Source organism: Eimeria acervulina, genomic scaffold (assembly GCF_000499425.1).
Source record: "Eimeria acervulina Houghton genomic scaffold, Eah_scaff80, whole genome shotgun sequence".
Classification (NCBI taxonomy): Eukaryota; Apicomplexa; class Conoidasida; order Eucoccidiorida; family Eimeriidae; genus Eimeria; species Eimeria acervulina.
The window spans coordinates 29,534-42,500 of record NW_013549593.1 but is presented as its reverse complement, the minus strand read 5'-3'; the positions used below and the strand labels follow the sequence as shown (position 1 = coordinate 42,500).

Below are 12,967 nucleotides of genomic sequence, written 5' to 3'. Positions count from 1 at the left end.
CTGCTGCCGTTGCTGCTGCTGCTGCAGAAGATCCTCGCGATTCTCACAAGGTTGCGGTGTCTAGACACCTGAATGTCTCGCACACGAGGGAGGAAGTGCAGCAGCTCCCGCTGCTGCGCCTTTGGAAGCAGCAACAATGGCTGCTGCAGCAACCTGCAACAGAAGCAGCAGCAGCAGCAGCAGCAAAAGATAAAACCCCCATCGCAGCAGCAGTAGCAGCAACAGCAACAACAGCAAAAGCGCTTGCTGCCTTACTGTTGCAGCTGAGGGCAGAGACGCTTCAACGCAAAGAAATACCCGTACTCCTCCGAAGCCTCTCCCCTCTGCTGCTGCTGCTGCTGCTGCTGTTGCTGCTGTTGCTGCTGCTGCTGTGGTTGGTGTTGTTGCTCCAGTTCCTGCACTTCCCAAACGTCTGCTTCTTCTTCTCCGCCGGCCCCCTGTGCTGATGAATTCTGCTGCTGCTGCTGCTGCTGCTGCAGCGGCGCTCGATAGATAAAACCCCTTTGCTCTAGAGCCTTCCATAGAGCAGCAACAACAGCAGCGTGAGGTGGCAGGGTGTGTTGCTGCTGCTGCTGCTGCTGCTGCTGCAGAAGCTTCTGCTGCAGCACGTGAATTTGGAGTTGGCCCGGCTCTTGCTGCTTCGGCTGCTGCTGCTGCTGGTGCAGTTCCAGCAAGACTGACGGATTTGGGGTGTACGTGCAGCAGGTTTTTGTGTCTGCTGCTGTCTCTAGGAAGAAGCTGCAGCAAACATTTGCCTGCTGCAGCAGCTGCTTCGAGTGAAGAGACAGAAGAGACACAAACCAATTGAGAGGGACGCAGCAGGGGATGCTGCTGCGCTCCCCTTTGGCAGCAGCAGCAGCAGCTGCTGCAGCAGTAGCTGCTGCTACAGCGTCGCCCTTCGCAGCAGCAGCAGCAGCAGCTGAAGAAAAGTGCACAGCTGCCAGCTCATGCTGCTGCTTCTGCGGCAGCTCAGACCACCACCGCTTTGCTGCTTCAAGCACCTTCACGCCATGCTGATCGCTGCCGCACAACAGCGAGTAATCTGCTGCTGCTGCTGCTGCTGCTGCCGGTGTCTTTGCTGCTGGTCGTGGCAGTGCTGTTTGCTGCCCTGTTGCTGGTCCTGCTCCTCGTCCTACTTCCTCTGCATGTCCGGTTGCAGCAGCAGCAGCAGCAGCAGGAGAAGCGGCATTGAAAAGGCTTAGGAGAGCAGCAGCAGCGTCTGCAGCAACTGCGGTGTACAGATGCCCCAAGTGCAAACAGCCGTTGCAGTAAAAGAGGGGGGCCGTCACGTACACCCCGCCTGCAGCAGCAGCAGCAGCAGCGTCAGTTGATTCGTCTCCTGCTGCTGCTGCTGCTCCTGCTGCCGCTCTACACGTGCTTCTGCCCGTGCCAGCAGCAGCAGCAGCAGCAGTAGCAGCTGCTGCTCCTGCATGCAATGTCTTGCTGCTGATGTTAAGCCTGAAGCATCTCCTGCTGCCAGGCTGCTTGATAATGGAAGTAGGAAAACTACAGGGGCCACTGCTGCTGGTGCTGCTGCTGGTGCTGCTGCACTTGCTTCTGTTGCTGCTGCTGCTGCTGCTGCAAAAGGCTCTTGGTGCCCTGAGGAAAGAAGGTGAGCGGCAGCAGCTGCTGCTGCTGCTACATGGAAGAGACCAGGAGCCGGAGCAGCAAATGGTGAAAAGAAGGAGCAGCAGCAGCAGCAGCAGCAGCAGCAGCAGTGAGGGTAAGGGCCTCAACGACCTCCAGCAGCGCATCTCACCTTTAGCAGCGGCAGCAGGTGCTGCTGCTGCAGGTGCTGTTGCTTTCCTATGACTGCTACATCACCACTTACTACTGCTGCAGCGGCTTTCGCCCTTCAGCAGCAGCAGCAGCAGCAGCAGCAGCAGCGGATCGGTGAGGCCTCGAGTGCCCCTGAGCTGCAGCAGGCAGCAGCAAATCTCAAATGTGGGGTCTTCTTCGAAGCTCCCTATCCTGTGTTTAAAAGCCGTTCGTTACTGCTGCAGCTGTTCTTGCTGCTACTGTTGCCATTGCTGCTGCTGCTGCTGCTGCTGCTGCTCTTGCTGCTGCTGCTCCGGCTGCTGCTGTCGGCGGCCCTCAGCAGCGGGCGAAGGGCCCGCCTGCAGCAGCAGCAGCAGCAGCAGCAGCAACCGCAGCAGCAACCGCAACAGCAACCGCAACAGCAACCGCAAAAATCAGAATATTACAGCACTAGATTACTCCATTTGCCTTAAAACGCAGTTTGCTGCTGGGCGACAGCAGCAGCAGCAGTAGCAGCAGCAGCAGCCGCTGCTGCTGCAGGAGACAGCGGCAGCAGCTGCAGCCTATAGGGCCTCTCTTCGAACGAATAGAGCAGCAGCAGCAGCACCATATACACCCAATTGCGCTTCAATAGCAGCAGGGGCAGCAGCAACAGCAGCGGGTGGGCACGAAGACACATGCAGCAGCAGCAGCAGCAGCAGCAGCAATAGCGGGAAGGCTGATGTCTCTAGAACAAATTGCAAGCCTACAGCAGCAATAGAATCCGTCGCAGCAGCAGCAGCAACAGCAGCAACTGCAACAATAGCGGCAGCGGCGACAGAACAGGCAGCGCTTCCGAGTTGAAGCTGGAAGACTACAGAAGCGAGAGCAGCAGCAGCAGCAACAGCAACAGCAGCAGCAGCAGCAGTGCGCCGCAGCTGAGCAAGGTTGCTGCAGCAGCAGCAGGAGTCCTGGCCGCTGCGACACGCCCTGCAGCAACCCAGCAGCAGAGGCAGCAGCAAGTAGTAGCAGCAGCAGCAACAGCAGCAGCAGCAGCAGGATGTGGATTTCTTCGTTTGTCTCCTCTGTTTTGAGAGATGACGAGCTGTCGGAGAATGAAGAAGAACAGCAGCAGCAGCAGCAGCAGCAACAGCAGGTGCAGCAGCAGCAGCAACAGCAGCAGCAGCAACAGCGGCAACAGTTAGGTGGAGGGGGCGTAGAGTTGCTCAACCAGGGAGCCGCACAAGCAGCAAAACCGGCAGCTGTTGCAGCAACAGCACTAAAATCACCTTCAGCAGCAGCAGCAGCATCAGCAGCAGCAGCAGCAACCTCTGGGCAGTCCAGCTATGCCGCGCTGCTGCAGCTCGTTGAGCGGCAGCAGCAACTGCTGCAGCGGGAAGCGCAGGAGAAGCAGCGACTGGAGCAGCAAACAACAGATCTGGAACGTACGCTGCAGCTGCTGCAGCAACAACTGCAGCAGCAGCGCCAGCAGCAGCAGCAGCAGCAGGCGCAGCAGCAGCAATCTGTTGGTGACGAAATTCACCTCGATGATGACTGGGGAGTTTCTACAGAGGAGAAGGGGAAGGAGCAGCAGCTGCAGCAGCAGCAAGGGCAGCAACAGCAACAACACCATGAGCAGCAGCAGCAGCAGCACCTGGCGCTCCTGCAGCGGCAAGAGCTGCAACTGCAGCAGCAGCAGGAAAAACTGCAGCAACAGGAGAAACTGATACAGCTGCAGCAGCAAGAGCTTGAAAAGGCCCAGCAGCAACAGCAGCAGCAGCAGCAGCAAAGCGCTGAGGAACATGCCGCCCTGCAGCAGTGTATTGTGCAGCTGCAGCAAGAGCTGCAGCAGCAACAACAGCAGCAGCAAAAACAGCAGCAGCAGCAGCAGCATGAGCCAACCCATGAGAGGGAACGGCTGATTGAGGAGCTGCAGCAGCAGCACGAGCAGCAGCAACAGCAGCTCCAGCAGCAGCAGCAGCAGCTCCAGCAGCAGCACGAGCAGCAACAGCAGCAGCTCCAGCAGCAGCAGCAGCAGCTCCAGCAGCAGCAGCAGCAGCTCCAGGAGCAGCAGCTGCTGCTGCAGCAGCAGCAAGAGGAGCTGAGGCAGCAGGCACTCCTAAGGCAGCAGCAAGAAGATTTGCTGCAGCAGCGAGAGCGGCTTATTGACCAGCTGCAGCAGGAACAGCAGCAGCAAGCAGCACAAGAGGAGCTGCTGCGGCTCAAGCAGACGAACGCCGAGCAGCAGCAGCAATTGCAGCAGCAGCAACAACAACTGCAGCAGCAGCAACAACAACTGCAACAACAACAACAGCAACTGCAGCAGCAGCAACAGCAACTGCAGCAACAGGAACAGCAGGAGCAGCAGCATGAACAGCAGCAGGAGCAGCTCCAGCAGCAATTACACCAGCAGCTGCAGCAGCAGCTGCAGCAACAGCAGCAGCAGCTGCAGCAACAGCAGCAGCAGCTGCAGCAGCAGCAGCAGCAGAACGAAGCACTGATGCTGCAGAAGCGAGACCTTGAGGTACTGCTGAAGGAGCAGACAGCAAGGGTGACGTCGCTGCAGCAAACTCTTGAGGAGCAGCAGCAACAGCACCAACAGCAACTGCAGCAACAGCAGCAGCAGCTGCTGCTGCAGCAGCAGGAGCTTGAGCGGCAGCAAGAGCAGCGACAACAAGAGCATGCGGATCGATTGCAGCAGCAGCAGCAGCACTTCGAAAAGATCCTGCAGCAGCAGCAGCAGGAAAGGCAGGAAGAAGTAGCAGCGGTGCAGCAGCAACTGCAGCAACTGCAGCAGCAGCACCAAGATAAGCAGCAGGAGGGCAAGCAGCAGCAAGAGCTGCTGCAGCAGCAGCTGCAGCAGCAACAGGAGGTACACGAAAAGGAGGTGACTACGCTGCGGGAGCAAGTTCAATTGCTGCTGCAGCAACAGCAACAGCAGCAGCTGCAGCAGACTGCAACTACTCAGCACGTTGAAGAGCTGCAGCAGCAGCTGCAGCACGCAGAGCAGCAGCGCGATGCCCTTCAGCAGCAACTGCAGCAGCAGCAGCAAGCTGCTCCCGTTGAGAAGATGGAGGAGCTGCAGCAGCAGCTGCAGCAGGCGGAGCAGCAGCGTGATGCCTTACAGCGGCAGCAGGAGCAGCAGGAGCAGCAAGCGAAGAAGCAACGAGAGCAGCAGCAACAGCAACAAGAACAAGTGAATGGCATGCTGAAGCAGCTACAGGATGAACATGCTGCACTGCAGCGGGAGCTGCAACAGTTTGCTGCTGAGGTGCAGCAAGAGCAGCAGCAGCACCAACAGCCAGAGGAGCAGCAGCAGGCGCATTCGTTGCAGCAGCATCTGCAGCAGCTGCTGAAACGCTACAGTCAGACCGCTGCAGAGAAGGAAGCGCTGCAGCGCCAGCAGCAGCAGGCGGAGCAGCAGCATGTGCAGCAGCTGGAGCAGCAGCAGCGAGAGTTTGAGAAGCAGCAACAGCTGCAGCAGCAAGAGATCGAGCAGCTGCAGCAGCAGCTGCAGCTGATGCGGCAAGAACAGGGCTCGCCACAGCAACAAAGGCAGCACGGCAGCGAGGCGGGGAGCGGAGCAGCAGACTCGCGTCAGCAGCAGCAGCAGCAACAACAACAACAACAGCAACAGCAGCAACGCCGCCTGCAGCAGCAAGAAGTTCTACTGGAGCAGCAGCAGCAGCAACTACATCTCCTTGAAGAATTGCTTGAAGACCGGGACGACGAAATAAGAGAACTGCAGCGGCAAGCTGAGCTGCAGATGGAGCAGCAGCAGCAGCAGCAGGAGCAAGCGCAGCATGACATACGAGCCGCAGCAGCAGCAGCAGCAGATTCAGCAGCAGCCGATGCAGCCGCAGCAGCCACTGCAGCACAAGAGGAGGCCGTCTTGTTTCAGGGTCAGCTGCAGCAGCGAATCCAGCGTCTGTCGGAGCAGTGTGAGCAGCAGCAGCAGCAGATTCAGCAGCAGCAGCAGCAGATTCAGCAGCAGCAGCAGCAGATTCAGCAGCAGCAGCTGCTGCTGCAGGCCCCACACAACGAGCCTCATACCAACGGTGTCCATACGCTCCAGTCAGCAGCAAACCTAACCAGGCAACTCGCAGAAGAGCAGCAGCCTAGTGAGGAGCTTGAGGCCTTGCTAAATGAAGAGCAGCAGCAGCAGCAGCAACAGCAGCAACTGCAGCAGCAGCAGCAGCAGCAGCAGCAAGCACTGGAGTGGGAGCAGCAGCTGCAGGAGCAACAACAGCTAGAGGAAGGTTTGCGGCAGCAGCACATAGTAGAAAGAGAACAGGAGGTGTTGCAGCGCGACAACCGACTTCAGCAGCAGCAGCAGCAGCAACTGCTGCTGCAGCAAATCGAACAGCTCAAGTCTGAAGTCCAGAACTTAGAGCAGCAACGCGAGCAGATGCAGCAGCAGCAACAGCAGCAACTGCAGCAGCACGCAGTGGAACGAGAAGAAGCGCAGCGGCAGCAAGCTTCTACTGCGTTGGAGCATCAGCAGCAGGTGCAGCAGCTGCAGCAACAACTGCTGCAGCTGCAAGAGCAGCTGGAGGCAGAGAAGCGGCAGCACTCCATAGAGAAACAATCGATGGAGCAAGTGCTGCAGCAAACGGAGCAGCAGCAGCAACAGCAGCAGCAAGCCAAATGCCAATTAGAAGAGACGCTCAAGGCGCTCGAGCAGGAGCGTCAGAAGCAGCAACAGCAGCAGCAGCTGCTGCTGCAGAAAGAGCAACAGCTGGTGCAACAGCAGCAGCAGCACGCGGAAGAACTGCGCAAGAAGCAGTGGGAAGTGCAACGGCTGCAGCAGCAACAGGAACGGCAGCAGCAGCAGCAGCAGCAAGAGATGCAGAAGCTGCAGCACCTGCTGCAGAAGCAAGCTGCCGACGCTGCAGAGGTCCTCAATGCAGCGCAACAGCGAGAGAAAGCTGCAGCAGGAGCTGCTTCTGCTGCTGTCTGTCGTGTTGATGCTGCTGCTGCTGCTGCTGCTTCGGCCAGCGCTGCGGCAGTAGAGCTCTTCCAACAGTTGACTAAGCAGATGCCTCTGCTGCAGCAGCAGCAGCAGCAGCAGCAGGAGCAGCACTCTTCCTCAGACGCTCTTGGAGGAGACTCGGCCATCGTGGCTTCGCGTGAGTGTTTTTTGGTGCTTAGGGTGCTGCTGCTTGTGCTGCTGCTGCTGTTGTTGTTGTTGTTGCTGCTGCTGCTGCCACGTGTGCAGCAACCGGCGGTCTCTGCTGTGCCTCTTGTCTCTGCTGTTCCTGCAGTGTCTGCGGCATATGAGGAGGAGAAACGGCTGTTGCAGCAGCAGCTGCAGCAGCAGCAGCAGAGGGCCGAGCTGCTGCTGCAGCAAAGGCAGCAACAAGAGTCTTGTGCTGCTCTTCGTGAGCGAGAACTTCTTCTGCGGCTGCAGCAGATGCGAGGTGTGTCTTCTGCTGCTCCACCCACCTCCCCGCTGCAGCAACAGCAGCAACAGCAGTAGTAGCAGTAGCAGGAGCAGCACCAGGAATAACAGTAGCAGTAGAAGCAGCAGTAGCTGCAGCAGCAGCTGCTGCAGCAGCTCGACCTTGCTTGTGCTGCTACCTCTCAGGCATCGCACTGGCGGCTTCGCAGGAGACAGCGGTGTTGGCTGTGCAGCTAAAGCTGTTGTGGGGACATGCGCAGCAGCAGCAGCAGCAGCAACAGCAGAAGCAGCAGAAGCAGGAGCTGGAGGCGTACTCTGTGGAAAGTGACGTCTGTGCGAGGTAATGTGCTGTTGCTTCTGCAGCAGCAGCAGCAGTGCTGCTGCTGCTGCAGGGAAGACTGCCGCGCGAACTCGCAGGCTACAGATGCTGCTGCTGATGCTGCTGCTGCTGCTGCTGTTGATTGTGGGGTGAATGAACAGGTTAGCAGCTGAGGGGGCTGAGGCAGAGACGAAAGTGCTGCTGGGGAAGTGCAACGAAAGAATTGAGGAGACTGCTGTAGGCTTGTGCAGCTGTTGCTGCTGCTGCTGCTGCTGTTGCTGCTGCTGTTGCTGCTGCTGCAGTGCAGCTGATTGTGCGGGTGTCACTGCCATTTATGCTGCAGGAACTGCTGCTGCTGCTGCCGCTGCTTCTGTTGCTGCTTCCGTTCGTGTTGACTGTGCTGCGGCTGCTGTTGTTTCTTCTGGCTGCGAAGCTGTGACTGGTGCTGCTGCTGCAGCTTCGTGTGGTTTGGTGTTGCTGCTGCTGCTGCTGCAGGGCCACATGGCAACCTCGCTGCAGGAGCTGCAGCAGCAGAAGGAGCAGCTGCTGGAGACGAACCAACAACTAGAGCAGTCAGCAGCACCATTAGTACACAGAGGCAGCTGCAGCAGCAGCAGCTGTGTGTAGCGCCTGTTCAGCAGCAGTACCCAGCAGAAGGAGCAACAGCTGCAGCAGCAACAACAGTAGCAGTAACAACAACAACCGCAGCAGCAGCAGCAGCAGTATCCGTTTAAATGCCTGTGAACTGTGTGCTTCAGGTCCCTTGTAGAAGCGCAGCAGCAGTTAAAAGCGCAAGAAGCAGCAGCTGCTGCTTACATAGCAGAGCGTTCAACTGCTGCAGTGGTTGCAGCAGCAACGGCAGCAGCAGAACTTCGTCGTCATCAAGCAGTGGACTGTGTAGAGCAGCAGCAAAAGGCGGCAGCAGTTGTTGCTACAATAAAGGAAGCAGAAGCTAAACTGAGCGCTGTTGCAGCCGCAACAGCAGCAGCAGCAGATGCAGCTTCAGATGCTTGCAAGGTCCTTGCTGCTGCTGGCAGCAACAGGGACGCCTCCCTCCCAGAACCTGAAAGTCCCCCGCAGAAGCAGCCGCAGCAGCAGCCGCAGCAGCAGCAGCAGCAACAGCAACAAAAACAGCAACAGCAAACGTCGAATGCCGATTCTGCTGCAGGAGGTTGGGGTGATGAGGACTGGCTGAGCGACATAGGGGAAGACCAGCAGCAGCAACAGGAATCACAACAACAGCAGCAGCAGCAACAACAGCAGCAGCCAGGACGGCAGCAGCAGCAAGAAGCGCAGCAGAAGCAAGAAAAGCAGCAGCAAGAAACGCAGCAGCAGCAAGAAAGAGAGCAGCAGCTGCTCTCTTCAGAAAGCCGATGGGAGGCTGGAGAAGACTGGGAAGCGGAGCTGGTTGAGGAGCGAAAGCAGCAGCAGCAGCATCTGCAGCAGCAGCAGCAGCAGCAGCAGCAACAGCAGCAACAGCTAGACTTGATGCGAGCCGATTCTTCGCTGGACCAGCAACAGCAGCAGATGCAGCACCAGAAGCAGCAGCAGCAGCAGCAACAGCAGCACTACCCCACAACAGCAGCCAATGGCTGGGAAGTGGAGGACTTCTCTGAAGACGAATGGGGGCGCAGTTCGCAGCAGCAGCAGCAGCAGCAACAGCAGCAGCAAGAGGAGGGGGAGAGACAGCAGCAGGAGGTACTGGGATGGCCTAGTGGAGGAGCTTCAACATCGCCGTCGCAGCAGCAGCGCCAGCAGCAACAGCAGCACGGACAAGTGCAGCAGCAGCAGCAGCAACAGCAGCAGCAACAACAGCAACAGCAGCAGCAGCAGCAGCAACAGCAGCAGAAAGGCACTTCAGCAGATGCTGAAATAAGAGAATGGGGCGGGGCAGAGCCGTGGGATATTGAATTCCACATCGAGCGGCTGTCATGCAAAAGCCCCCCAGCAGCCGCTGCTGCTGCTGCAGCAGAAACACCGGCAGCAACAACAACAGCAGCTCCTGCAGCAGCAGGAACACCGGCAGAATCAGCAGCTCCAGCTGCTGCTGCTACAAAAAAGGATCCGCCTGCTGCTGAACATGAAACTCCACTTGCTGCTCCAGGTCTCAGCTGCGATGCAACTGCAGCAAGAAGTGTAGTAGCATCGCCTGCTGCTGCTGCTGCAGCAGCAGCAGCAGGTGCAACCACTGCAGCAGCAGCAGCGTCTGAGGAAGAGGATGTTGATTTCCTAGATGACTGGGGTGGCTCTTCAGCTAAGTTAAATACCGAAAAACAATCAGCAGCAGCTGCTGCAGCAGCACGAGCAGCAGGAGCTGGTGCAACACCATCTGCTGCAGCAACACCAACAGCAGCACCTGCTGCAGCAGCAGCGTCTGAAGAAGAGGATGTGGACTTACAAGATGAGTGGGGAGTCGTAGCGCCTGCAGCAGCAGCACCTGCTGCAGCATCACCTCCTGTAGCAGCACCTGCTGCAGCAACACGAGCAGCAGCACCTGCAGCAGCAGCACCTGCAGCAGCAGCACCCGCAGCAGCGGCAGCAGCGTCTGAAGAGGAAGATCTGGATTTCGAAGATGATTGGGGAGTTCAGCCGACAAGCATGAAGGCACGCACACCAGCGGCAGCAGCCCCAGCAGCAGCAGCAGCAGCTCCTGCTGCAGCAGCACCCGCAGCATCAGCATCTGAAGAGGAGGATATTGATTTTCAGGATGACTGGGGAGAACCGCCAGCTCAGATGGGGCAGAGGAAGCAAACAGAAGCAGCTGCTGCTGCGACAAACGTGGCGCAGGCACCCGCAGCAGCAGCAGCAGCAGCAGCAGCAACGGCTCCTGCTGCTGCTGTACGGGAGGATGTCGACTTGGAAGCTGATTGGGGAGCCCCAGCAATTCACAAGAAGGAACCTCTGCCTGAGGCCATCCATGCAGCAGCAGCAGCGCCTGCTGCAGTAGCACCTGCTGCAGCAGCAGCTGAAGCCGCAGCAGGCCCAGCAGCAGTGCCTGCAGCATCAGCAGCACCTGCTGCAGCAGCATCTGATTCAGAAGAGGACTTCGACTTCCAAGATGACTGGGGAGCGCCTGAAGCTGCTCCCAAGACAAGCGAAGGAACAGCGGCAGCAGCAGCAGCAGGCCCAGCAGCAAGAACTGCAGCAGGCTCCTCTACAGCAGCAACAGCAACAGCAGCAACAGCAGCAGCAGGAGCTACATCAGGCTTGTTTGCAGCAGCGGCAGCAGCACGAGAAGCAGCAGCTGCTGCTGAAGAAGAGGACCTAGACCTCGACGATGAGTGGGGCCCCACAACAACCCAAGAAGAGACAACTGCATCAATTAAAGTAGCAGCAGCAACACCTACTGCAGCAACGGCGCGTGCGCCAGCAGCAGCATCTGCTGCCCCCGCTGCAGCAGGAGCACTTACGCCAGCGGTAGCATCTGCAGCACCTGCTGCACCTGCGGCACCTGCTGCAGCACGAGCAGCACCTGCAGCGGCAGCATCTGAAGACGAGGACCTGGACTTTCAAGACGACTGGGGAGTTGCAGCAGGCGGCGTAGACACAAACAAAAGAATGTCAGCACTTGCAGCCGCAGCAGCACCGGCAGCAGCAGGCCCGTCAGTATCACCAACGCATGCAGCAGCAGCAGCACAACCAGCAGCAGCAACGGCAGCAGCAGCGTCTGAAGAAGACGATCTGGAGTTCGAAGATGATTGGGGAGTGCCAGCAGCACAGGACGGCTTAAAGGCCCCCTCAGCAGCAGCATCACCAGTAGCAGCAGCAGCACCAACTGCTGCAGCAGAGACAGCTACGGCAGCACGCGGGAAGACGAGAGCCGCAGCTACAGCAGCAAATTTTGCTGCAGCAGGTGAGGAGGAGTCTTTGAGCCTTGATGATGAGTGGGGGCCCCTCGGGGGAGAGGAAGATGCAAAGCATGCAGCAGCAGCAGCAGCAGCAGCAACAGCAGCAGCACCAGCTGCTGCTGCTGCTGCTGGGGAAAACGACCTTGACTTTGCCCTGGACGACTCTTGGGCTGGTGAGGGCCTTGAAGCCTCTCCACAAGTTTTAGGAGCAACTGCAGCAGCAGCAGCAACCGCTGTGCAGCAGCAGCAGCAGCAACAGCAGCAGCAGCAGCAGCAGCAGTGGACACGAAGGGGCTTTTCACCAGCTGCTCCAAATCCTGCCCCGAATGCGGAAGACATCGATCTCGAAGCGCTGCTGCGAGACTGAGAAGCAGCAGCAGCATCTGCTGCTGTTGCTGCAGCAGCAGCATCTGCTGCAGTTGCTGCTGCTGCTGCTGCAGCACGAGTGCCGGTGCTTTCTATGGGGTACCGCTCAAAGCAGAAAACACCAAAACGTTGCAGCAAATAGAAGCGACAGCAGCAGCTGCTGCTGCTGCTGATGCTGCTGCTATCGCAGCGTTTTGCAGAAGAGAAAGGAGTTGCAGTTGTATTGGACGTCAAGGATATGTCTTTAAAGCTGAAGGTTTATATTTGCATGCATGCAACTGGTGGTATGAATGAGCTGCTGCTGAGACAGCAGCAGCAACGGCAGAAACAGCAGCAGCGCACACAGCTGCAGCAGCACAAACAGCTGCAGCAGCAAAGACAGCAGCAGCAGCACAAACGGCTGCAGCAGCGAATTCAACTGTAGCAGCACAAACAGCTGCAGCAGCGCAAACAGCTGCAGCAGCAAAGGTAGCTGCAGCAGCAAAAATAGCTGCAGCAGCGCAAAACGCTGCAGCAGCGAAGACAGCAGCAGCAGCAGCACAAACAACTGCAGCAGCACAAACAACTGCAGCAGCAGAAACAGCTGCAGTCTGTGTGCATTTATTTTCCTACATCCTTCATGAATTTGGTTTGAAGCATTAGTATTAATATTACTGTTGTTATTATTATTGTTATTTATGATTATTATTATTACTATTATTATTATTACTGTAATTATTGTTATTATTGTCTTTAATATTTTGGTGTTGCGGGAGCAAACTTAGCAATAAAAAAGGCTGTATTCCCCTTCTAAAATTGATTAATGTAGTAACATTTATTTTATTTCTATATTTTGCTGTTTGTTTTACAAGCAAACAAAACAAAACACAAAAACAAACAGCAGAGTGTCTCGATGCCTAAGCAGTGCAGCAGCGCTGCTGCAGAGGCGAGCTGGGAGATAAAACCCCAAAAATAATTAAAATAAAAGGTAGAATGAATTTGTTTTCAATTTAAATAAATCAATTTATATAATTAAACACAAATTAATTCTAGTTTTTGTCCTATACAACATATATTTGTCTGCTGCTAAGGAGAGAGCGGGGGGCCCCATGTGGCTGCAGGGAAAGTTTGTGCAGTAGAGTTGTATGTATTTCTTTATCTCTATCAAATGAATTATTTGTTTATTTAATTGATTTAAAGTATTTTATGCTTCTTTGCTACAAACGATAGGGCAAACAGTAGCAGCAGCAGCAGCACCGCTGCTGCCGGGTGTATGTACTGGCGGCCTTGTGAGGCTGCTGGGAGTTTTTGTCTTCT

General features: G+C 56.8%; 2 protein-coding genes across 2 annotated transcripts in view; one reads left to right on the top strand and one right to left on the bottom strand.

Moving 5' to 3' along the window:
* Positions 1-2,222, bottom strand: part of EAH_00013840 (hypothetical protein, conserved) — a gene marked incomplete at both ends in the record, with an annotated part of 5,161 nt that extends 2,939 nt beyond the window's left edge. Inside the window, 3 exons of the mRNA XM_013394369.1 lie at positions 1-153; positions 256-1,380; positions 2,218-2,222. The exon at positions 1-153 is cut by the window's left edge and continues 285 nt beyond it. Of these exons, the coding sequence (XP_013249823.1) occupies positions 1-153; positions 256-1,380; positions 2,218-2,222 (1,283 nt within the window). The remainder of the gene's footprint in view (positions 154-255; positions 1,381-2,217) is intronic.
* Positions 2,223-2,797: 575 nt separating this feature from the next.
* EAH_00013830 (hypothetical protein, conserved) lies at positions 2,798-11,672 on the top strand (the record flags this gene model as incomplete). Its single annotated transcript, XM_013394368.1, has 6 exons — positions 2,798-6,866; positions 7,002-7,157; positions 7,325-7,478; positions 7,619-7,694; positions 7,953-8,029; positions 8,216-11,672. The coding sequence occupies 6 exons, from the start codon at positions 2,798-2,800 to the stop codon at positions 11,670-11,672; spliced, it is 7,989 nt and encodes a 2,662-aa protein (XP_013249822.1).
* Positions 11,673-12,967: the final 1,295 nt, after the last annotated feature.